The sequence below is a fragment of the Anomaloglossus baeobatrachus genome, chromosome 6, assembly GCF_048569485.1.
Source record: "Anomaloglossus baeobatrachus isolate aAnoBae1 chromosome 6, aAnoBae1.hap1, whole genome shotgun sequence".
NCBI lineage: Eukaryota > Metazoa > Chordata > Amphibia > Anura > Aromobatidae > Anomaloglossus > Anomaloglossus baeobatrachus.
Genome location: NC_134358.1, coordinates 176,481,888 through 176,506,272, shown reverse-complemented (window position 1 = coordinate 176,506,272; position 24,385 = coordinate 176,481,888). Strand labels below are relative to the sequence as shown.

At 44.5% G+C, this 24,385-nt stretch overlaps 1 protein-coding gene across 2 annotated transcripts in view; it reads left to right on the top strand.

Moving 5' to 3' along the window:
* The window catches only part of LAMA1 (laminin subunit alpha 1), a 306,682-nt gene that overhangs the window by 34,829 nt on the left and 247,468 nt on the right, over positions 1–24,385 (top strand). The window contains exon 1 of one of the 2 annotated variants that reach the window (XM_075314523.1): positions 867–950. The exons of the other annotated variant lie outside the window; for it this stretch is intronic. Coding sequence (XP_075170638.1) covers positions 941–950 — 10 coding nt within the window. The 5' untranslated portion in view covers positions 867–940. Of the gene's footprint in view, positions 1–866; positions 951–24,385 lie in introns of those variants that run through there. 2 annotated transcript variants of the gene reach the window in all.

Here is a 24,385-nt window from a genome sequence, read left to right as displayed (position 1 = left end):
GCAGCACAGAGAGCACTAGGTGGCAGCACAGAGAGCACTAAGTGGCAGCACAAAGAGCACTAGGTGGCAGCACAAAGAACACTAGGTGGCAGCACAAAGAACACTAGGTGGCAGCACAAAGAACACTAGGTGGCAGCACAGAGAGCACTAGGTGGCAGCACAGAGAGCACTAGGTGGCAGCACAGAGAGCACTAGGTGGCAGCACAAAGAGCACTAGGTGGCAGCACAAAGAACACTAGGTGGCAGCACAAAGAGCACTGACAGTGACAGCACTAAAAGGCAGCATGGAGAGCATTAGGTGACAGCACTAGGAGGCAGCAGGGAGAGTATGATGTGGCAGCACTGACAGCACTAGGAGGCTGCACAGATTACACAGTACTGAGGGGTTACACACAGTACTGGGGGGTACACAGCACTTGGGGCAACACATAGTACTAGGGGGTACACAGCACTTGGGGCTACACACAGTACTAGGGGGTACACAGCACTGGATGGGGGGGCAGCGATGGGTTGCATACTCACAGTACAAGGGGAGGAGAGGAGTCACATAGCACAGGTACGGGAGGCATGTACAGCAGGGAGGCATCTGCTGCACCTCTTCTGCTATGACTGGTGCACAGCGCGCTGTTTACCCCGCCCTCAAGGTAAACCCTCAGCATGCGAGCACAGTCCCGGGTTCAGTCTAGAATGTATGGGCTGTAGTCAGGTCCCGAAAAGAGCCCGTACATTCTAGTACGGGCTGCAATCAGGATCTGTAAATAGCCTGTACATTCTAGCATCTACCCATAACGCACTGTGATTTTAAAGGGCCGGCGGCTGGCAAAAGCGCAAGCACTGGGGTAGCCTGGAATGTGCCCAGGGGCCGCATTAAATGTCATCGCGGGCCGCATACGACCCGCGGGCCGGAGGTTCCCCACCCCTGCTTTAAAGTATAGATGACATGATGGGCAGTAAGTAGATGTCAAGCAGAATGTGGTCCATCAGCACTAATGGTAGCAGAATGATGTTGATAGCAGTTAACAGCTAGGCAGACAGATGGTATGGATGATTTAATCATTGACATCAGCTATCAGAGTATGAAAGTTAACTGATCCATGCCTGCTACATTTTAACACGTTAGTTTTCCATGTTTGTGGCAGATAACCTGGTCTATTTTGATGTTAGAAATCCTCGCTGAATACCCTCTCTGACATGACACTGGAAGTTGGACATAATAGCACTCCCATAGCAAACTGGGCCAATTCTTCCCACGTATCTAATTTGTTGATCCAGAAAGCCATGGGAACTTTGCTCAGGTTATCTGCCTGAAAATGAATATAGGCTAGGTATGACTGAACCTAGTTGTTCAGACGATGCATCTGTGTTTGCTAAAGCACACCAGGTTGTCGCAATGGCAGAATAAACTGTAGGTGTTGCTGCTGCTGCCTTGGCTATATGTTGTAGCCCTAACACTGCCAAGGTAACATTGTATCTTCATGGATCACAAATGGATCTGCTGGTCACTTGTGCAGGTGGTAGGCATCTCCTCAGTGTAGGATTCACAGAGCAGGTAATAGAGCTTATCCTGGTCATAAGCCCATTTGGACTCCTTTTCAGAAGCTGGATAAAATAATTCCATTTTGCTTCATGTTAACAATATGCCTGTCCTCACACTAGCATTGCAGTATACATATTGCCAAGCCCACCTTTATGACAGAGGGACCTATTGTTTGATTATCGAAACTGCACTGCAATGATTGGTTGTGGTGGCCAGCTTCGTAGTCATCGTAATCTTGGCACTGACTGTTCCAATTCCCGTCCCCTTGGTAGACATGCATTCTTTCTATATGTATGGTCCCTATATTGAAGCATAATGGTGGCAGTCTCCTTTTATGGGTCTGCATGAGTGCTGCAGGTGTGAATTCACAGATGTATTCCTCTATACTAAAAGAGAAAATGCTACCATCACTCCGTGCCCTTGGTAGACGTGCACTTTTCCAACATGACAATGATTCAAAACACATCTGTTGCATTTCTTAAGAACAACAGGGTGAAAGTGATTTAGCGCCCAAGTATTTCTCCTGATCTGAACCCAGCTAATATACCTATAGGGAATTCTGAAGAGACACGGTAAGAATCACTCTCCCTCAAGCATTCAGGCTCTTTCTTAAAGAATATAAAAAGATAAATGTAGCCAGTTTGAACATTTCATGCCTACCAGACTTGGTGCTATGCTTAAAAATCTCAAAAGACAATCAAAATGCGAGATGTAGAAGTTTTTGATGTTTGGTGTGTTAATGTTTTGATCAACTAATTTGAGTAAAACTGAAGATTTCGTCACAGCCCATCACCTTCGGTGCAGAGAGCCGCAAGTAAGAGCGATACTGGGATGTGGCGAGCAGTAAAACTCCATCCTCAGCCCAGTCACTCAGGGAGACTGGAGCTCGCCTCAGTGTTGTCGGGTCAATTGGAAGTTGATGTGACATCATGGGATCTCAGAGGTCACAGAGCTCAGGGGTCACTTGATAGGGATGAGCGGACCGCAATAGCACCACTCAGAGTCAGAATATACTCAACTATTATTTTTCACAAGGAATTTGAGGAAAACCTTCTTATGAGCTTTACAGAGATGTGGCCACTAATGCTGAGTAGTGGACCACCTCTTTAAATACTTAAGGAAGTGATACATAAGCAGCATAATTGACAAGATGGAACTTTGAATACGTAGATGAGTAGTAGGCACTATGGCACTTGAAACAACACATTATTTCCAATAGTTTTATTGGGTTTCCATTATGATCACCAAAAATGATAATACTGCAATTCACATTATTTTATTTGTTGTTTTTTGCATAACTTATGATAGATTACTTTTTACACAGCCTTCAATGCTGGTGTGAGCTTAGCCTAAAGATCATTTATACATTAAATAGGGGAGAATGACAATTAATGGTTATTCAGTTCTGCTGCTCAATAATGATGCTATGCTAATTACGTGGTTATTGATTCAACGAGTTTCAAAACAGCCAAAATTCTTCATCAGGAAAAAGAACAGCGAGGCAGCTTTAAATTGTGTTTAACCATTAAATCATATTTTTTTGAATAGCGCACAGCATCCTTATTGATTGGCAGCACGGAATAACCACTAATCGTCCTTCTCACCTACTTACCAGCTCTTTGAGCCTGTGAATGTAGAGAAGCAGTCATTTATATTCCTTATTTCTTCTAACGAGGTGAGGACATATGATCATTTATATTAACTTTTTTCATTGATAAAACCCATTGCGCTGTTTCTCCCTTCTTGCATTATTATGCATTAAATAAAAGTCAGCCTCAACCACCAACTTTAGTGCCATCAGCCTACCACCTAATGTGTATGTTGGACTCCCGACTATCCAACGATATATTATGTCATGTGTCATAAGGATAAGGTGGGTGGAATTCAATTGCCCAATGCTTTTCTTCAGCTTGGAGAACAATTGATGGCACAAGATTCTGACTATGGCGCTCTCATAGAGAACAAAATTACTCTCGCCAAGCTGGGCTTTCCTGTGTTATATGTGTGTGACACCCTGGCAAAACCAGGTAGTCACACAATAGGCGCCTGCACATCACCTTCCCTCAGCTAGGACAGGCACACCAGTGGGCAGGACCAGGTGGTTAGGGGTCTGGAGAGCCCCGGGCGGGAAAACAGTCGAGAGTTTTCACTAGGAGTTGGAAATTTGAAGTTCAAGGAGTGAGGAGTGGAGCCCAGGCCTCTGCTATAGGCCTGAGGCTGAGCTGATAGATGTTTGGGTCAGAGCTCAGATACATTGGCTAGGTGGCAGACGGTGGTCTCCGTCGGCAGGCAACGGGAAGACGGCAGCCGGAGTTCCGAGGTGGACCAGGACAGGGTTGGAGCCCGCCGGTACCAATACCAAAGACCCGAACCGGAAACCGTGCACAGAGGGGGTACTCAGACCCTGAAGCCAGGACCGAAACCAACAGCCTAGCTAATCAACCAATTGAGGGCAGGATTATAGGTCCTGTCGCAACCAAAGTCCCGAAAAGTAGACAACCTCCCACAGAGAGGGATAGGGCCACCGCCAGGGCCTGTAGATCCCATGGGTCAGCGTCAGACAGGCACGGCTCCTCAGGCACACAAAAAGCCGGGAGTGGACTCCCGTGTTCCAGACCGGGAAGTCCAACCAAACAACAAACTAGTGCAGAGGAAAAGACGGCGACCACCAGCCCGGGTGGGGAACCAGAATACAACCGGCCGCGGCACACCCCAAAAAGTGGCGTCACGAACAGGATTGTAACCCATCTACCTGCCTGGTGGAAGTGCGCCTTGATTTGGACAGTCAGCAGTGATCCGTTGGAAAATTTCCAGAAATCAACATTTTTGCTGCCATTTTTAGGCGTGAAAAACAACAACCGAGCGTCTTCTTCCCCGAGTAAGGGCGCAAAGCTGCAGCCCCACCCCCTGGGAACAAGGGTCGGAAGGTAAACCCTAAGGCCGAAAGTGAAACTAACCAGTCGCATGAAGGAGTGCTTTCAAAAGACCAAGGGGGAGAAATGGGAAGATCTCTGCTCCTAAACCCGAGATTCTGGCGAGATTCTGTGTCCGGGTGCGATCGCAGTCACTGCAGCAGGTGCTGGAATGGAAGGCGGAGGTCCGGAGAATGGTGGTCGTGGTGTGGGCCCGTGGGAGCCGAGCCGCCCATACAGCGGCCGCGTCAGGAGAGAGGTACACAGACCATCCCGACCTCGTTGACCTGCCCGGAGCTGGAGCCTGTTCCATACATGATGGGAGAATGCCGGCCGGGACAGCTCCCAGGAGCAGCGGCATCACCTGCTATACCACCTCCGTTCCCGATAGAAGTTCAAAGCTCCGGGATGCATTGCAGCTGGTCCGGAGGTGCTGAGCCTCGGGTGCCGAGTGAGCCATACGGCCCCATGCAGCAGTGGTAGCGGAAACTCGTTATACAAGTCCCCGTTGGGACCATTTACCATGTTTGGAAAGTCTAAAGTTTTAAAAATGGACCATGACCGTGAACTGGCAGGCCAACCCAAAAACTATTGGGCCTTGTACATAGTCCCTGATCAACCTTCTTACCCTACTGCAGTCTCTGGAGAGGCAGATTCGAGCAAGGGCCTGCGGTAGAGTCGGCCGAGGCCCAGTCACCATTGAGACCGGTGATTACCCTCCAGGCCAGGGGTCCTGGACTTGGGGCCCGTGACAAAAGGACTGCCGGGTAAGGAACTTTTTACCCGGCCCGTAAGGGCAACACCCGGACCTGTCCTGGACTTGGGCAAGGGGTGCACACCATTGCTTAGCGGTGGCACTAGGGGCAGGTTGTTTTGGGTGGGGGTGAGGTGAGAAGGACCCAGTCCGTCCGTCCCGGTTTTAAATGTGCAAAGTTTAAGTGAAGTGCCTCCTGTAAGGGAAGAAAAACAAATGTACCACTGTTATTATATTTGTCAAATGTTCCTTTTTCTTTTTCAGTTCCTGTTAAATAAATGTTGGTGGCTGGACAGCCCACGGACGGTCTGTATTAAACCAAGGGGGAATGTGACGCCCTGGCAAAACCAGGTAGTCACACAATAGGCCCCCGCACAACACCTTCCCTCACCTAGGAAACATACAGCCGACCTGAAACCCTAGTCACCCCCCCTTAGGGCAAGACAGGCACACCAGTGGGCGGGACCAGGCAGTTAGGGAACGGCCACCTAGGGGTCTGGAGAGCCCGGGGTGGCAAAACAGTTGAGAGTTTTAAGTAGGAGTTGGAAGTTTGAAGTTCAAGGAGTGAGGAGTGGAGCCCAGGCCTCTGCTATAGGCCGGAGGCTGAGCTGACAGGTGTCTGGGTCGGAGCCCGAACACATTGGCTAGGTGGCAGATGGTGGTCTCCGTCGGCAGGCAACGGGAAGATGGCAGTCGGAGTTCCGAGGTGGACCGGGACAGGGTTGGAGCCCGCCGGTACCGACACCAAAGACCCAAACCGGAAACCATGCACAGAGGGGGTACTCGGACCCTGAAGCAAGGACTGAAACTAGCAGCCTAGCTAATCAACCGATTGAGGGCAGGATTATAGGTCCTGTCCCAACCAAAGTCCCGAGTAGACAACCACCCACAGAGAGGGATAGGGCCACTGCCAGGGCCTGTAGATCCCATGGGTCAGCGTCAGACGGACACGGCTCCTCAGGCACACAAAACGCCGGGAGTGGACTCCCGTGTTCCAGACCGGGAAGTCCAACCAAACAACAAACAACAAACTAGTGCAGAGGAAAAGACGGCGACTACCAGCCCGGGTGGGGAACCACGGCAGCCGGCCACCAGCACCTTGGTTTACCAAAAGACTCGTGTGATTCATTTAATAGTGAGTAACCAAACACCCCCTGGTACGTACGGGCGCGGAGGCCTCTGCCATTGCCTTCCCCTGCACAGAGACACTGGGTCCCGGGGCAACCATCCCTACCCACGGAGGGGTTAACATCCAGCTGCCACTACATCTCCCCCGGGTGTCCCACAACAGCAGTGGTGGTGTCCCACTTCACCACACATCGTGGGTGGCGTCACGAACTGAATACGGCCAAGCCCGTACAACTACGTCCCCCTTTTTATTTGGCGTGTCCGCGTTACCCTCGGCTCCGGAGTATCCCTCGAGCCACACAGCGGGTCCGGATCCGTGCAGCCCGGCTGCTACAGGCGTGTGGGTGGCACATATGCATGGTCAGATTTAGTTGGATATTGATAGGAGAAAGCAAACCTGCATTTTCACTTACATGTTATCGGATATAATTTTGATATTGCATGCTGCAAGCTTTACAGGAACTGAACAACTGCTATGGAGAGCACACTCTATATCAGGGGTCCCCAACCTGTAACGTGGAGCAACTCTTGGCTTGCAGGCCCTTAATGTATGGCTTGCGGTTGTCTATCAGCTTAGTACATTAGCACTAGATCTAGCTAACAGCTACAGTATGAAGAGCAGGTCTACAGATGGTGACCTTTATGACTGGCCCTGCACAAAAGAGCAGAAATGGATGATCATATATTTGCTTTGGTATAGGATGATATTGCCAGTCAGAAAATTTGTTGTAAGCTTGATGCGATAGTGTGGTGGGAGAGCTTCATGTGGGAGAGCTTCATGTGACAATACCAAGAGTATTAAAGTTGGGAACCCCTGGATCTAGGAATACTACCTTTGTGTTATTTCTGTAATGATAACTTTGGCTGCCATTATGCATTAATGTCGGCTCTCAGTGTCACTAGTCTAAAGGGAGGAAGAATAGGACCTGGATGTCACGTTTTAGTTTCTAAGCTCTGTATTGGCATTCTTGCGGTAATGCACCTATTAGATCCATTAAGTGCTAGCTGCAGAGAAAGACAAATCGTTGCTGCAACTGTGGCGCCCCTGAGTACATCAGGGTGCCACAGAGTACTGCATCCTTACCCAAGGTGCAGGGCCTACCCCCCATGGTTCCAGGTTCCTAAGAAACCGGTGTCACTACCAACAGCACCACGAATCCCAATCAACACCTCACATCATGACCTGTCAGAGATACCAGTGGGTTGGTCTAGCTGGAAAAGTAGTGAGAGCCCTCAAAGAGTGAGGAGCTGTGGAGAGTGAGCTCCCGAGGAGCTAGACCTTGGTTGGGTCGCAGACGGTGGTCCGAGATCAGAGGAGTCGGGGACCGGTGGCAGTGACATTGGAAGAGTTGCGACGGACATAGTCTAGGAGGACTGTTGGCACCAGCAAGACCAAAAGAAACTGACCGGTACCGAGCACGACAGGTTTCCAGGACCCTAGGTCAGGAGCCAATTCAACGTGCTGCAGAGAAAGCAGACCTTCAGGGACCTTTCCACCAAGCTCAGAGATTGGGGGCATCAGCACAACGTGGGGGACAGAGTTTTCCAGCCAAAAGCAGCCCACTAATTTCCCAAGTGCCAGCCTTCAAAAGCACAGCTTCACTTCACAAAGTGAGCGGGGCCCTAACAGCTTCAAGCCAAGGGGCCACAGACAGACAACTAAATTGTGCATGGAGGTAGGCTCCGTGACTATCAAGTGACACCAGTGGGAGCGGACACCTGGACGGGCTCCCCATAGTGACTGTGGCACACTAAGAGCTTGGTTTACTTGCAGCGTGCATGTCTAATTTATAATCCTCATCCAGTACAACAACTACCCACAGTGAGTACTCTGATAACCTGCACCCTGTGCTCCCAAATTATCACCAACACCCCTGAGCTCGGGCCATCCCTTCCTGTGGAAGGACTAACATCAGGCTGCTTAACTCTATCTACCCCGGTACTCCTTACAGAAGCGGCAGTACTCCCATTACCGCAACCCACAGGTGGCGTCACAAATGTATCCTCTGTAAATACCCCCTTTTCACAGATCCAAGTGTCCGCCAAGCCAGGTCCGGGCCCCCCTCGAGCCACCACCGGGACGGTACACAACCTGTGTGATGCAAGAAGTAAGGGGAGTCCTTACTACCTCCAAAACAAGTGGAATTGTGTATTTGATGAACTCTTGGGCTGCATAGGGCCCATATATTGTTCTTGCCCTTTTCTGCCTATGTCCGCCAGTAGCTACCTGTTATGGTGCATCCTGTGAACGAGTCAGATGGAGCATGCTCAAAGGTGAGCAAACTACACAGTGCCTGAAAAATGTGCATCAGGGCCCCCAGAAAATGATGCTGCAGCAGCTAAACTGCAGGCAACAACCCATTAGAGTTTTATTGAAGCACAATACGGCTATGTGCGCACAGTGCGTTTTTCGCGGCGTTTTTGCGCGTTTTTCGGGTGCGTTTTTGGCCTCAAAACTGCAGGACTTTGCTTCCCCAGCAAAGTCTATGAGTTTTCATTTTTGCTGTCCGCACACATCTGTTTTTTTTACCTGCGTTTTTGAGTTAAAAAAAAAAATGGACATGTCAGTTCTTTCCTGCGTTTTTCTGCGTTTTCCGCCCATGCAATGCATTTGAAAAACGCAGCAAAACGCAGAGATCAAAACCGCAGCAAAACGCAGCCAAAAACGCACCAAATCGCGGCAAAAACGCATGCGTTTTTTCAACGCAGGTGCGTTTTTGTGCGTTTTTAGCGGCCAAAAACGCACAAAAACGCAGCGTCAAAAAGACGCAGTGTGCGAACCTAGCCTACTAGTGTATGTCGTATCTAAAGACAAGTACAGTACTATCCAGTGTTCTCTTATACTTTATTTTCATCATTCATTACACATGACAGTGCAGACCGTTCTAACCTTTTTAAAAACTACTGTGAGGATTCATGATATACTCAGAGAAGTTTACTGAAGTTTTAGTGCCTTCAGATGTTCCTACAGTTTGTGGTACACAAAGCATTTTCAGGGATTTGCAGCTGGTAGCAGTCAGTGGTTCCCCTTTGTTTGAAGCTGTCTAGACAATTCATGAATAAGCCTAGTGTTATCTGAAACATCAAATGATGTGATCACTCTGCCTTAAGCTGGGTTTACACACTGCAACATCGCAAAGGACATCGCTGTAACGTCACCGGTTTTGTGACGTAACAGCGACCTCCCTAAGTCTCTGCTAAGTCTCTGGTGAGCGTTCAAACAGGCAAACCTGGCCAACAACTCAACAGCGATCCGGACCTGCAGAGCGACCTAGCTGGTTGTTGGGGACGTTGATAAGCAGCCTTTTGAAAGGGAAGTTGCTAACAAAGTCTCTGCAAAGTCTTCACACAATGAAACTTCATGCTGCACAGCGGGAAACAAAGGACCTAGGAATGGTCCTGAACGATTTGTAACGATTACAACTTCACAGCAGGGGCCGGGTCGCTGATAAGTTTCACACACTGCAACATCGCAAACAACATCGCTATTGCGTCACAAAACCGGTGACGTTACAGCAATGTCGTTTGAGATGTTGCAGTGTGTAAACCCAGCTTTACAGCCCACTTACTTTTGGTTATTAACCCAAAAATCGTCAACTCGGGTTTCAACCTATAGAATATCTGTTAAAACTATAGAGTTAATAAGTTGTATAGTTGTTCATTGTGATCCCTGTAAAATGCGGTTCCATGTGAGATACTGGATGCTTTCCAGAGGACAGTATTGGATTTCTAAATAGGATCTCCATTCCTTTACAAGCTGATGCACATGCTCTTCACGATGATGCTGGTGATAATCACTATAATTACTGTCATTGATTTTAGCACTATTATTTTGTTCATATGTTGCTCTTGAATAGAAATCATTTATCTATTCACTAGTTCGGCCTGACAGATACTACATGGTATAGTGAATATTGGATGGAAAAATAGCGGTGAAATTCTTGGTAACAACAAAAGGTGAATACATATAGTAATAGTTATCCAATTTACACTCCAATGCTTAAAGGGAACCTGTTAGGTCCAATATGCACAAAAAACCACGATCAGTTCTGGGTGCATATTACTAATCCCTGCCTAACCGTCCCTGTATACACTAGCATAGATAAAGAGATCTTTAGAAAAAGTATTTCTAAAGATCTTTTATCGTATGCTAATGAGCACGGTGACTAGTACCAAGAGCGTTATATCCTCCGACTAGCCGACCTCTTAGTATGTTTGTACGCCCACAGGGGCGTACTAACATGCTATGCAATTCAGGATCACCAGCAGTAATGCGCGTACTTGTGTTTGCGCTTCTGAATGCACAGCACTTCCGGTCATGCGCAGTAGACCTCTCTGAAGCAGGGACGCGTACACCCAGCTTCATACTGCGCATGACCAGAAGTGACCGGTATTCAGAGGTGCGGTCGCCGAGAACACAGGTACGCGCGTCACCGCTGGTGACGCTGCATTGAATAGCATGTTAGTACACCCCTGTGGTTGTGCTAACATACTAAGAGGGCAGTTCGTCGAGGGATATAACGCCCTTGGGACTAGTCCCTACGCTCATTAGCATAAGATAAAAGATCTTTAGAAATACTTTTTTATAAAGATCACGTTATCTATGCTAGTGTATACAGGGACAGTTAGGCAGGGATTAGCAATATCCACCGAGAACTGCTCGTGGTTCTGGGTGCATATTGCACCTGATAGGTTCCCATTAAAGAAGCACTCATGCTAAGTATTTTATTAGCCAATACCCAACATAAGGAAATAGCTAAAAATTAAGCAAAATCTTATAAAAAAGATTTGCGTAAATTTTATAAAATTTTTGTTGCATAGAAAAACCAACATAAAAAGTTTATAAATAGACAGAATAAGTCCTATTTGTCCTACTGTTCAGCTAGGTACTGTATGTAGTACCCCAGTTATATGAGTAAACACAAATTTTCAGAGTTGTAGAGTCCACCCAGAGTTAAATTCTAAAAGGACTGAGTCTCTGATGAAAAGCAATGAGACGGTAATAATGTATTTCAATAAAATTAATGAGTAATTCAATATTCATAAAGTGCAGTTGTATGGAAAAAGTGCAAGTGCTTGGGTATACAATGTCCCAATATGAGCTGTGGATGGCTATATAGCAGACCATATAGTTATAGTTCTAGATGCGATCGCTTAATAATGAATGCACACAAAATACACTGAATAAATAATAGAGAATAATATATTGAAACATAATTATCAAATGATCAGTGTTATAATATAGAAGCCATAGTATTAATTATTATCAGCGTTTGGCAGAGTCGTGCAACGAGGACTCCGCTAATGCACGTTTCGCAAAAGCTTCTGAATTAGAGGTGTTATATCAATTACATGTGTGTATTTGTCCATATGTGTGTGTATTAATATACTCACTGCTGCTCTCTCCAGTTTCCAGCATCATTCTGCTCCTGTTCTTAGTTATGTCAATACGCTGCGTGACCCAGAAGTGACTTTTAAAATGTAAGTCTATGGAACATGATAACGAAGCTCCATAGACTTACACTATGAAAGAGACTTCCGGCTCATGTATAGAGCATAGAGTGAGCTGGCTAGTTACAATTTCAATTATGTCATTTCAAAGAGGGGGAAGTACTATGCTGGACACTGGAGAGAGCAGCAATGAGTGAGTATTTTAACACACTTGCATTACATGCATATATACACACATTTAATTGGTAACAATTAATAGGAGTGCTTCATTAGTCAATCTCAACTTTAAATTTTCTATATTTTCTAAAAATTAACAATTGAAGTGAAGAAAAAAGGAAAAAATCCAGCAGTGATCCTATTTCCATAAAATATAGTTTTTATTCAAAACTCCATTAAAAACTATTTCAAGTTCATGTCGGCAATATAGATACAAGGGTGGAGGTATGTGAACAGGTAGCATCATGGACTATTACGTCAGGGTGTCCGCCTGCAAAAAGCATAAACGCCCACAAACGGTGCAAGACAGAGCACATGGTGACTCTGTCTGCACCATTATAATCAATCAGCACATTCGTCCGAAACCCGTTTTGCAGAGGGTTTCGGACAGAAACCCCGACAGCACCAGTGAACGTAAGTAATAACGCAGTGTGAAAGCGGCCTTAGCTAAAATATCTTTAATAACATTGTGCTTTTGGTTAATAGAAGCAATTAGAGAATACTGTAGACTTACTGTTCTACATGTGTGCTGAAATCATGGGAAGCATTACTATCATGGATGGTGTTTCTGTTGGTTTGGCTGTGGCTGGTTGTGAATGGGTTAAGATTCTTCCTGAGGATGTTTCTAGGTTCCCTCCAGTGGCCAATACTGGTAGTGTGTAAGGTTCTGGGCTTGTCAGTGAGACAGGTGCGGGGCTTGGATCTAATCCCAGTGGGCCTATCATGTCCAGCCCTTGGTGTATAAGAAAGAAATTTTGCCTCAAGCTGATGTCGGTGATAGTTTTCCCTGAGTCAGTTTAACTCCAGTGAACATGTCTTGAACACTAGATCCTCCTGTCTTGTCGGCCGTGTGCCTATGACCTGTCGGACAATTCTCCAGCATGCTCCAGCTTGTCTCTTTTTCGGAGATCCCCAGTGTTGTCTGCTTCAATTTGTTGTTTCTTTGGATTCAACATCAGCATTTGTTTGTTTTTTTCGTTATTCATCCTGATCTTGCCTTTGGAGTTTTGGATAAGTATTTTGTTTTCTACCCTGTGACTGAATAGTTTTCATGTATTTTCCTCCTATGTGCACTGCTTAGTTTGATTCTGTTTCAATTAGTTTTGAAGTGCTATGAAAGCTTTTCATTCTCAGTGAAAAAATGCATAGTAGAGTTTTTTCTCTCTGTCTGAACATGGTACTGTGATTTTTGGTCATTTATGCCTTTGTGCTCCATTGTGTTCCCACTAAAATGAGATTTAATAAAAGGACATTGCTGGAAATCCATTGAAGACTTTTTTCCATCCCTTTTGCAGATTTACTTTTTGCTGTACCTAGTATACAATTTATTATTCCACATCAACGGACTGCTCACTTTCTGTCCTGTTGGATATTGAATATATTTTTGCTCATGGCAGTTACTACTTAGCCTATTTCTGAGATAATCTCTTTTGGATGTTAATCCTAGCTGGTGTTTTGCACAAGAGTTACCTGATGTTGTGGGTGGAGGATCGTGTGGTCCTAAGGGAATTTTGATCATCAGGAGTTGGCATAAATTAGGGTTTTTACTGGCTGCACCTAGTGATCTATCCTATACTTTTGTGTCTTAGTTAGCAGGGCCTCTCTTTGCTTAAATCTATCTCTCACCAACTGTGTCCTGTTTGTTTCTTATATCATCATCAATATATGTTGGGGGCTTTAACTATCTCTTTGGGGCTGCTCTGAGGCATGTTAGGATTTCTTCCTTCTTCTTTGAGGCTAGCTAGTTTTTTAGGCTGTGACGAGGCGTCTAAGTATGCTATTAATACGCTATATAATACGCTATTTCTAGTTGCGTATAATTAGTCAGAGATTTCCACCTGTTAATTACCAAGGACTCTTGTGCCTTTTTCTCCTGGATTTTCCAGGTTTTTTTCCTCCTAGATTGCAGGGGGTAGTGGATTTTTGTTCTCGTGTTGCCACTCTCTCTGGATAGGGAAGAGGCTTACCCCTGAATGGGATATCTACAGGAATGTCAGCGGTCTCCTGACCATAACAAATTGCCCTCACCTCTCTCAACAGTGAGGTCAAATGAAGCTGTAGAATCACTGGCAGGAACCGTCTGTGATCGCTCAGAGCTGCCACAGATCAGCACTGCACAGAACAGGCAGGTAGTTAACAACTAGTTGTCTATGAATTCTTAGCCTCTTAAGAAAAAAAAAAATACAAAAGTCCTGGATGGATAACCCCAATTAGACAACATCACATTATTTGTGCTATTATAGGGGAGAAAATACCTGTCACTTTAAGGCTATGTTTACATTATGCTTTTGCCAAACGTCAAATGTTCCATCAGGGCCTTCTGTCTGAATCCCTAAAAAACTAGAATTTTAGCACAACCCGTGAAGCGGCTATTGCCTTTAATAAGGCAGACCCAGGACCCAGCAGAGCTGAACTGGTTGGGCAGCCAAGACCCGGCAGAGCTGACCTGGTTTGGTAGCCAGGACGCAGCAGAGTTGAACTGGTTGGGTAGCCAGAACGCATCAGAGCTGAACTGGTTGGACAGCCAGGATGCAGCAAAGCTCAACTGGTTGGGTAGCCAGGATAATAATAATAATAATAATAATAATAATAATAATAATAATAATAATATAATAATAATAATATAGGATCCAGCAGAGCTGAACTAGTGGGGAAACCAGGATCCAGCAGAGCTGAACTGGGTGGGCTGCTAGGCCCCAGCAGCTCTTCTGTGCCAGGCAGGAGACCATGTGATTGGTAAGCTAACAGAAGCATTGGAGGATGCTTCTATCTCTGCATATTATTGGCTGAGTACTGTGCACCTGCAGGGGAGGAAGCAAGTGGTGATTACACCACTGTGTCTTCTCCTCAATGTCCTGATTTCCCATATGCCTGCAGCAGTGAGAAGCAAACACATGGGGAGTCAGTGAGAACAGCTCGAGAGAAGTGCACAGGCACTGGTGCTAGGAGTGTCAGATCTGGGGGATTCATACCTTAGCATACCTTAGCAGCACAGAGTCAGAGGAGTTTCATGTATCACGCTGGCCTCTCTACTGCTCATGATGAGATACTGCTCAGATGGATGTGAGGGAGAAATAGCGAGGCGGGGGGCGGAACCTGAAAGATGACACGGGACATATAGCTCTCGGTTGAGACACGGGGCAGAGGCTCAAAATGGGGACAGTCCCACTTTATCCGGGACAGTTGGGAGCTATGAGTTAGGTGTTTATATTATGCAGTCACAGCAACTTGTACCTGTTCATACTTTTTTGTTTGTATTTTAGGCAATTAAAACCTACTTGATTTTGTGATACTCCTTCAAAGTAGATCTGTGATTAGATTTCACAATACCTTTTGATAACACTATTAATTTTTTTTTTTACCTAATGACACTGATGAGTACTTAGTCTATTCCAAACTATCCGGAACTCAGCAACCAAGGTCATATTTCTGTCCAACTGTTACATTGATGACTCCACCCTGTGCCAGTCATTGCCCTGGTTGCCCATCCACTACAGCTCAGTAAGACTCATGTTTATTTTAATTCAAGGACTATGCTGCTTTTTTGTCCTTTTTCACATTAAGTACACCAGCCTCATCAGGTCTTAGAGGTGTATTTAAAGGAGCGCTCCAGCATTCTTTTATTGCCCTGTCTGTTAACAATCATTATTGTATGTAGACAGTGAGTACTTACTCATCAATGCCTTCTTCCATTTCTATCGTGGGTCTGTTCCTCTTCAGGATCACATTTGACTAATACAGTTTCTTCTGTGTATCGAAGAAGTCAACGTTTCGATGTAAGACTATTACACTCAGAACAAGGCTATCATAGCTCTCTTCTGAGTCTCATAGACTTACATTGAGAAACTGACCTCCCCTCCACACACAAGATGTTGTCAGAAATGCGGTCCCGGTATGCCGGACTGGACCAGAGAGACAATTGAAATGTCTGAAGATGGCAAAAAGTAAATATTTTAATGCATTTTCTATAAACACATTTAGAATTGTTAATAGATGGGGTATTTAGACTGTATCATGAAATCTGGTGCCAGATTTGTTTTTATTGAAGACTATGAAAACACTCCAGAAGGAAGAAATAAGAATATATATAGGTTTAGATCTAAAAGAAAGAAATGTTTTAGGGAAATCTATCGTTAACAAACCCATAGGCAAACTGCCATGTCATTACAATATATTTTTCATTATGTTTATAACATACGAACTGTGGGAAGTCTGTGAAAATATTTGAGGTCTTGATGTTCAGATGCACTCAAATGTTTAGTCTTTTTCCAGATATTTTAGTGATGATATCCAGTGTTGAGTCTTACTGCTCTAATGTATTCAAGACTGTTTCTAAGAGATAAGATGCAGACATGAAAAAATCTGAAATATTTGCATTATATAGATATTTACATAAGGATAAGACGGTTGTATTTATTATCTAATTAAGATATAGTACATTTTTCTTGATGTTTGGGAAAAATATATTAAGCTTTCTTTATTTCCCTTATGAATTTCTACATACACTGATGAGCAAAAGGGTAACAATGTTTTGAACTTTTGATTTTGAGGCTCCATATCTCACCATCCGCTACAGCTTTCAGCGTGAGACTATTGTTTTAGAGGCAATCATCTTGGCTATCTCATACATAAATTTGGCTTCCAACTATTTAGCAAAATATTAGGTATGCAGATCCTTGTCATGTCACTGCATTTGTTACCATTACGATCCTGGTAGTGGAAACATCTTTTTCTTCCTGTATACTACAAATAAACCTGTTTTTGTCAAAGCACCAGCTGCCGGTGCAAAACAGTCGTCGTCTGTGTGTGGTCCGTGTCTCTCTCCCCCCGTCCCTGATATGCATTTTTTTACCTGAAGATTAAATAAGACTTTTCTGCAAAAAACTGGTGAGTGCCTTCTACTCTTTTTTACTTTGATCAACCTTTTCTCACATTGTCTAATAGTTCAGTGTGTTATTAGGTTGATTGCCAAGCGAAAAGTCATTGGTTCAAATCGGTGAGCAGCCATAAAGAAGATTTCCCAAGTGAAACAGCATCATCCAGCTCATTGATAGTGGTCTCTCAGAAAAGAAAATTGTCAAACTGCATCATGTAAGTGCTACGACAGTTGGAAGAATACAAAATGAAAAAATGAAGTCTATATATATATATATAAAAAAAAAAATATATATATATATATATATATATTATATAAAATCCATTCAAAAGAAAAGAGTTGGACGTCCAGGCAAAATATTAAAAATATTAGACTCATCACAAGTCAGTGTTAGGATGTGACTGTAGGAAAGAAACTGTAGGGGCTCCTATGCTGTCCCTCACATTAGGAGTCCCTAGGCTATCCCTAACCTCAGGGTTACCTCTAATGGTGACAATGTCTGAGTGACGTGCCTGGGTATGCTCCCAACCAGAACTAACCTGATTCCCCCCTATGACCAGGGAAGGAGGGGACAGGAGTAAGATGGAAACATAGATAAAAACAGACAGGTGAAAACCAAAACTCTGACACACTGCAAACACACAGGAACAAACAATGAGAGATTCAGGAGAAAATTAAGAGCAGGAAGGTAGCAATAAAAAGACAAGACATTCCATAACTGCACCCATCAACAAGTAATACATCCACTAGTTAGCTTGGATCACAACACCTCACCAGACCAGCTAAGATAAACTATAGCTGGAATAGAAGGAAATATCTTGCCAGCATATATAGGAGGGGAGCAGATGTGATTGACTCCTCCACAACATGTGATCAAAAGAGACTCACAAGCAGGCTAGCAGTGATTAACTTTTGCTAGTCTACCTATGAACTACCAATCTGTTGGTTGACCCCCGAGTCAGCCTGATTACAGACATCAGGGAAGTTATCAGGCGGAGTGTCAGAATCTGTATTCTGAACAAATCCCAATACCACCATGGCAGTCGGCGATGTTTGTAAAAACCTCCACTTGACTATGAGTTCTGGCGCGACAAACACAGCAGTAGAGGTGGCTTGAATGCTTCATAACAGTGAGGTCCCAGATGTCCATGCAAGTACCACGGAATGCACGTTACAAAAGTCTGGAATGGTGGACCGAAAAAAGGTGAAGGAGCCTAGAGTCGGATTTCAATGTTGGCATAAGATGCGTCAGCTCAAGCAAAAAGACAAGAAAAGTGGACAGTAGAAGATTGGAACAGGTGATTTGGAGCAATGAGATGAAAGTCAGTAGACTAGGCTCTGATGCGTGCAACTGAGTCTAGAAGAAACAAGTAGAAAAGGGGCTAATGGATTGAGAAATTGAAGGAACTGCCAGGTTCGGTGGAAGAAGCTTGATGATGTGGGGTTGTTTAAAAGCCAAAGATGTTGGATACTTGACCAGGATCGATGGTGGTCTCAATTCTGAGCTGTATGTAGTCTCCTACAAGATGAGTTACTTCGTATACTCAAGTACTATGGGTATGAAAAAGGCTATATAGTGTTTTAGCAGGACAACGACCCAAAGCATACATTGAGAATGTGAACAAAAATCTTTCAATGACAATGAAGCAGAGCTGCTGGATTGGCTCCAGACCTCAACCCAATGGAACATACAGTATATGGGTATAGTTGAAGAAAAAGCTGTATATATACCCAAGTGAGTCGACCAGTAAGCATCAAGTGTAGAAAAGACCTGGGATCTGATTTTGATTGAGACATGATTGAATCTGATCTAGAGCATGCACAGAAGGATTCAAGCAGTGTTGAAAACCAAAGGTAGCTTTACAAAAAAGTAACAAAATAATGAAATTTAAAATTTAGATTTTTAGGAACAAAACAGTAACAATGCAGTAAAATGACAAGAATCTGCATTACTAAACATCTACGCATGTTGCTTCTTTTTTCCTTGCAGTTTTGGGTGCAGATAAAATCTGCAGCATGTCAATTGTTAGTACGTTTTTTCCTGCGTTTTTTTAGCCCCTCCAGGCATTGATTTTGTCACAGATGTGTCACGGGTGACAGACAGTCCTGTGCTGTTTGGCAATAGAAGGTCACAGCTCCCTGACGTTCTATTATTCCTGATGTTAGTATTCAGTGTTCTAGGTATCTCCTCTGGTGGATTTTCATCCTTTTCCCTTGAAGATCCTGTGAAGCTCCTCTTCATTTCAGCTGCTAATCATCTGAATTTTCCCTTGGGTTTAAATACTCTTATTTACCCTGGACTTGTGCTGATGATATTCAGTTCCTTCACAAGCTCTGGATGCAAGCAGGTGGCTTTCACTCCTCTGTAGGATAGTTACATAGTTACATAGTTACTTAGGTTGAAAAAAGACCTAGGTCCATCTAGTTCACCCTTCCTCCACCAGTTCTACATTTAGTCACTAAGTCATTTATAACCAAAAATGTTTTGTGTACTGAGGAAATGATCCAGCCCTTGTTTAAAAGCGGTTATAGTATCTGCCATTACTACCTCTTGTGGTAGGGCATTCCACAGTCTGACTGCTCTAACTGTAAAGAACCCTTTCCTATTTAGGTGTCGGAATCGCTTTTCTTCCACTCGCAGTGAGTGCCCCCTGGTCCTTAGTACTGTCTTTGGAAGAAATAAGTCATGTGCCAGTCCTTTATATTGACCACACATGTATTTATACATATAAATGAGATCTCCTCTGAGACGTCTTTTTTCTAAGCTAAACATATCTAACTTTTTCAACCTGTCATCATACGGGAGGCCTTCCATTCCTTGTAATAGTCTAGTTGCCCGCCTTTGAACTGACTCTAACTTCTGAATGTCCTTTTTAAAATGTGGAGCCCAAAACTGGATCCCGTATTCCAGATGTGGCCTTAGGGTACCTTCACACTTAGAGATGCAGCAGCGATCCGACCAGCGATCTGACCTGGTCAGGATCGCTGCTGCATCGCTACATGGTCGCTGGTGAGCTGTCAAACAGGCAGATCTCACCAGCGACCAGTGAACAGCCCCCAGCCAGCAGCGACGTGCAAGCGACGCTTCGCTTGCACGGAGCCGCCGTCTGGAAGCTGCGGAGACTGGTAACTAAGGTAAACATCGGGTATGGTTACCCGATGTTTACATTAGTTACCAGCGCACACCGCTTAGCTGTGTGTGCAGGGAGCAGGGAGCCGCGCACACTGAGCGCTGGCTCCTTGCTCTCCTAGCTACAGTACACATCGGGTTAATTAACCCGATGTGTAATGCAGCTACATGTGCAGAGAGCAGGGAGCCGCGCACACTGCTTAGCGCTGGCTCCTTGCTCTCCTAGCTGCTGTACACATCGGGTTAATTAACCCGATGTGTACAGCAGCTACATGTGCAGAGAGCCAGAGCCGGAGCCGGCAGCACAGGCAGCGTGAGAGCTGCAGAGGCTGGTAACTAAGGTAAATATCGGGTAACCACCTTGGTTACCCGATGTTTATCTTGGTTACAAGCTTACCTCAGCTGTCAGATGCCGGCTCCTGCTCCCTGCTCGCTTCATTTGTCGCTCTCTCGCTGTCACACACAGCGATCTGTGTGTCACAGTGGGAGAGCGCCTTTGAAGAAAACGAACCAGGGCTGTGTGTAACGAGCAGCGATCTCGCAGCAGGGGCCAGATCGCTGCTCATTGTCACACACAGCGAGATCGCTAATGAGGTCACTGCTGCGTCACAAAAAGCGTGACTCAGCAGCGATCTCGGCAGTGAGCTCGCTGTGTGTGAAGCACCCCTTACAAGTGATTTATAGAGGGGTAACAATACGTTGGGATCACGGGATCTAATCTCTCTTTTTATACACCCTAAAATCTTGTTTGCTTTAGCAGCTGCTGCTTGACATTGAGTGCTGCTGCTCAGCTTATTTGTAATGAGAATACCAAAGTCCTTCTCCTGTTCTGTAGTCCCGAGTTTACTTCCATTTAATGTATACGCAGCTATAGGATTACTCCGTCCTAGGTGCATTACTTTACATTTATCAACATTAAATCTCATTTGCCAAGTATCTGCCCATTCTGACATCTTATCCAGATCTTTTTGTAATATTGTACTATCCAGGTCAGTTTTTAATATCCTACATAGTTTGGTGTCATCGGCAAACACTGACACTGTACTATCAATCCCATCCACAAGGTCATTAATAAAGAGAGTAAAAAGAATCGGTCCAAGCACAGATCCCTGCGGCACCCCACTGCTGACTATAGCCCATTTAGAGAATGTACCATTTATGACTACTCTTTGTTTCCTATCTTTTAGCCAATTCCTTACCCAGTTGCATATTGTGTCCCCTAGTCCTTGCTTCTGGAGCTTTAGTATTAGGCTATTATGTGGTACAGTATCAAATGCCTTTGCAAAGTCCAAATAAATCACATCAGCTGCATTACCAATATCCAGGTTTGAACTTACCCCTTCATAGAACCCCAACAGGTTGGTTAGACACGACTTATCTTTCATGAAACCATGCTGTTTTTCAGTTATCATATTATTTTCTGCAATATATTTTTGCATGTCATCCCTTAAAATGCCCTCAAAAACTTTGCATACTACTGATGTCAGGCTTACTGGACGGTAGTTGCCTGGATCTACCCTCTTACCTTTCTTAAATATCGGTACCACATCAGCAATCCTCCAATCCTGAGGCACCAACCCTGTTACAAGTGAGTCTAAAAAGATGAGATACAGCGGTCTGTCGATTACGGAGCTCAATTCCCTCAATATTCGTGGATGAATGCCATCTGGCCCTGGGGATTTGTCAATGTTTCATTTACTCAGACGTAGGCGTATTTCATCTTGTGTTAAATTAATTATATCGGGTGGTGGACTTTGATTTTTCACTTGTTGAATGATCCCTGGTACAGTCAGTTCCTTGGTGAATACAGATGAGAAATGCCTATTTAATATCTCAGTCTTTTGTTTGTCCTCTATAACTAACTTGTTATTATATTTTAAGGGGCCGATACTATCCTTTGTTTTCCTTTTGGCATTAATGTATTTATAAAAGATTTTGGGATTTATTTTAATGTCATTGGCGATTTTTGTTTCAGTAGCTAATTTTGCTTGTTTGATTTCTTTTTTACATTTCCTATTGATATCTTTATACTCCTGCAATGCTATTTCTGTATTCTCAGCCTTTAAGATTTTAAATGCCCTTTGTTTTTGTTTTATTATACTTTGTACAGTCTTATTTATCCATAGTGGTTTCTTTTTATTCCTGGACATTTTATTACCAGAGGGTATACGTTTTTTACAGGACTCTAGTAGTATATCCTTAAACTTACCCCATTTATGTTCGGTATCCCCAGTTACCATGACTTTGTCCCAATCTACACATTTAAGCTCTTCCCTTAATTTGTTGAAATCAGCTTTCCTAAAATTCCAGGTTTTAGCATTCCCCCTTTGAAATGTTCTATTGAATATTATGTTGAAGCTTACCATATTATGATCGCTGGTGTCCAAGTGCTCCCGGACCTGTAGATCTGAAATTGTATCCAGTCTATTTGACAGGACCAGATCTAGCAAATTATCTCCCCTAGTCGGTTCACCTACCATCTGAGAGAGGAAATGGTCTTGAATGGTAGATAAGAACTTACAGCTTTTAGCAGAACCAGAAGATTCTATGTCCCACTGAATGTCTGGATAGTTGAAATCCCCCATAATAAGAACCCGATTATTATTATTAGCTGCCTTTTCAATTTGTTCCAGCATTTCACCCTCTATTTGTTCAGGTATGTTAGGAGGCTTATAGAAAACTCCAATTAGCATTTTTCCATTATTCCCCTCCCCATGTACATTTACCCATACTGACTCTACATTGTTGCTGTTCCCCTCAATGTCATCATACAACACAGGTTTTAGGTTAGATTTAATATACGTAATTACTTACCGGTAATGTGTTTTTTCTGAACCCATGACAGCACCACGAGAGAGGGGATCCGCCCTTCAAGGACAGGAAACCTCCAGGATTAAAAGGGACGGCACCTCTCCCCACATCAGTTGGTTACAGAGCATGAAAGGACCTCCGGAAAAGGAACATTGTTATAACACAAAACTACCACCAACATACAGCCATGCGGAGAGAAGTGAAAAACCCAAGAACTACTAACACATCCACGCGCAGGGAGGGAATGTAAGGGTGCTGTCATGGGTTCAGAAAAAACACATTACCGCTAAGTAATTACATATTTTTCCAGCACCCATGACAGCACCACGAGAGAATTACATAGACAGGAAACCCAGGGAGGGACCAAAGCTTGCAGAACCCTTCTCCCAAAGGTGAGGCCAGTAAATTATAAATCCATCTATAGTGCTTATAGAAGTGGAAAGTGAAGACCACGTGGTCACCACAGAACTGCACGATGTTAACTTCTGATCTTTCCGCCTAGGAAGATGCCATTGCTATTGGGAAGTGAGCTTTCAGACATCTCCCTACCACTGGTGTAGGCGACAGAAATGGCTTCTATGATCCACCCAGCCAAGGTAGATCTGGAGGCTTAGAGCCCCTTCCTATTACCCCAAACAGAACAACAGGGACTAGTCCCTTCTCCAGGTACTGGTGACTGAGAGATATGCTAGAAGGCCACGTCTAACATTGAGGCAATGCCACCCTTCCTCCCCTGATCTTTCAGATTACCATACAGGTCGGAAGAATAATCTCTTGAGACCTATGAAGCTTGAAACTACCATCGGGAAGGAAGCTGGGTTAGGTGGTCCCAGGACCACTCTATTCTCAAGAACCTGAGTAAAGGAAGGAACTAAGATAGGGCTTGGACGTCACTAACCCTACGTGCTGCTGTTAAACTTCCGAGAATAGATCCTTAAGATATATGGACTCTAAGGGTTCAAATATGGCTTGGTCAATGCTAAGGATGAGAATAAGATCCCATGATGGAAAGGACAGACCACACTCAGGACTATCACTGGAGTGAATCGGGAATCCAGTGATCTCCCGCTAGGTCATAATTATGCAGGGCAGCTAGGGCCCACACGCGAACAGTTAGCGGGTTAATCGATAAGACTCAGTTTAGACCTCTTCTGGAGGAACTCCAAGACTAACGCAATTGGCACTGGGTCATCTAGATTTGCCCCTATGGATGACAAGAAGTTTATCTCAGTTCTGCTGTAGAGTTTAGCCTTAATTTTTGGTTTCTTGCATTGCATAAGAGTAGTGATCAGGCCAGGAGCAAACTCTCCGTTACTTAGAAGTGACCATGTGAAGCCACGCTGTTATATGCCGCCCAGGATCGCTTCTGCCCTCTCCTCCCGTATTATCATCAGAACTGCTGGAATGAGGACTATGGGAGTAAAAGCATAAGCAAGGTGGAAGTTCCATGTGATTAGCAGGGCGTCCACTGCCGTACAGTTCTCTTCGGATTATAAATAATGCTCTGCTTACTATTGCCATCAGTGATCAGGACAGAAAACCCCGTGATAGAGATATGCTACTATCGCTT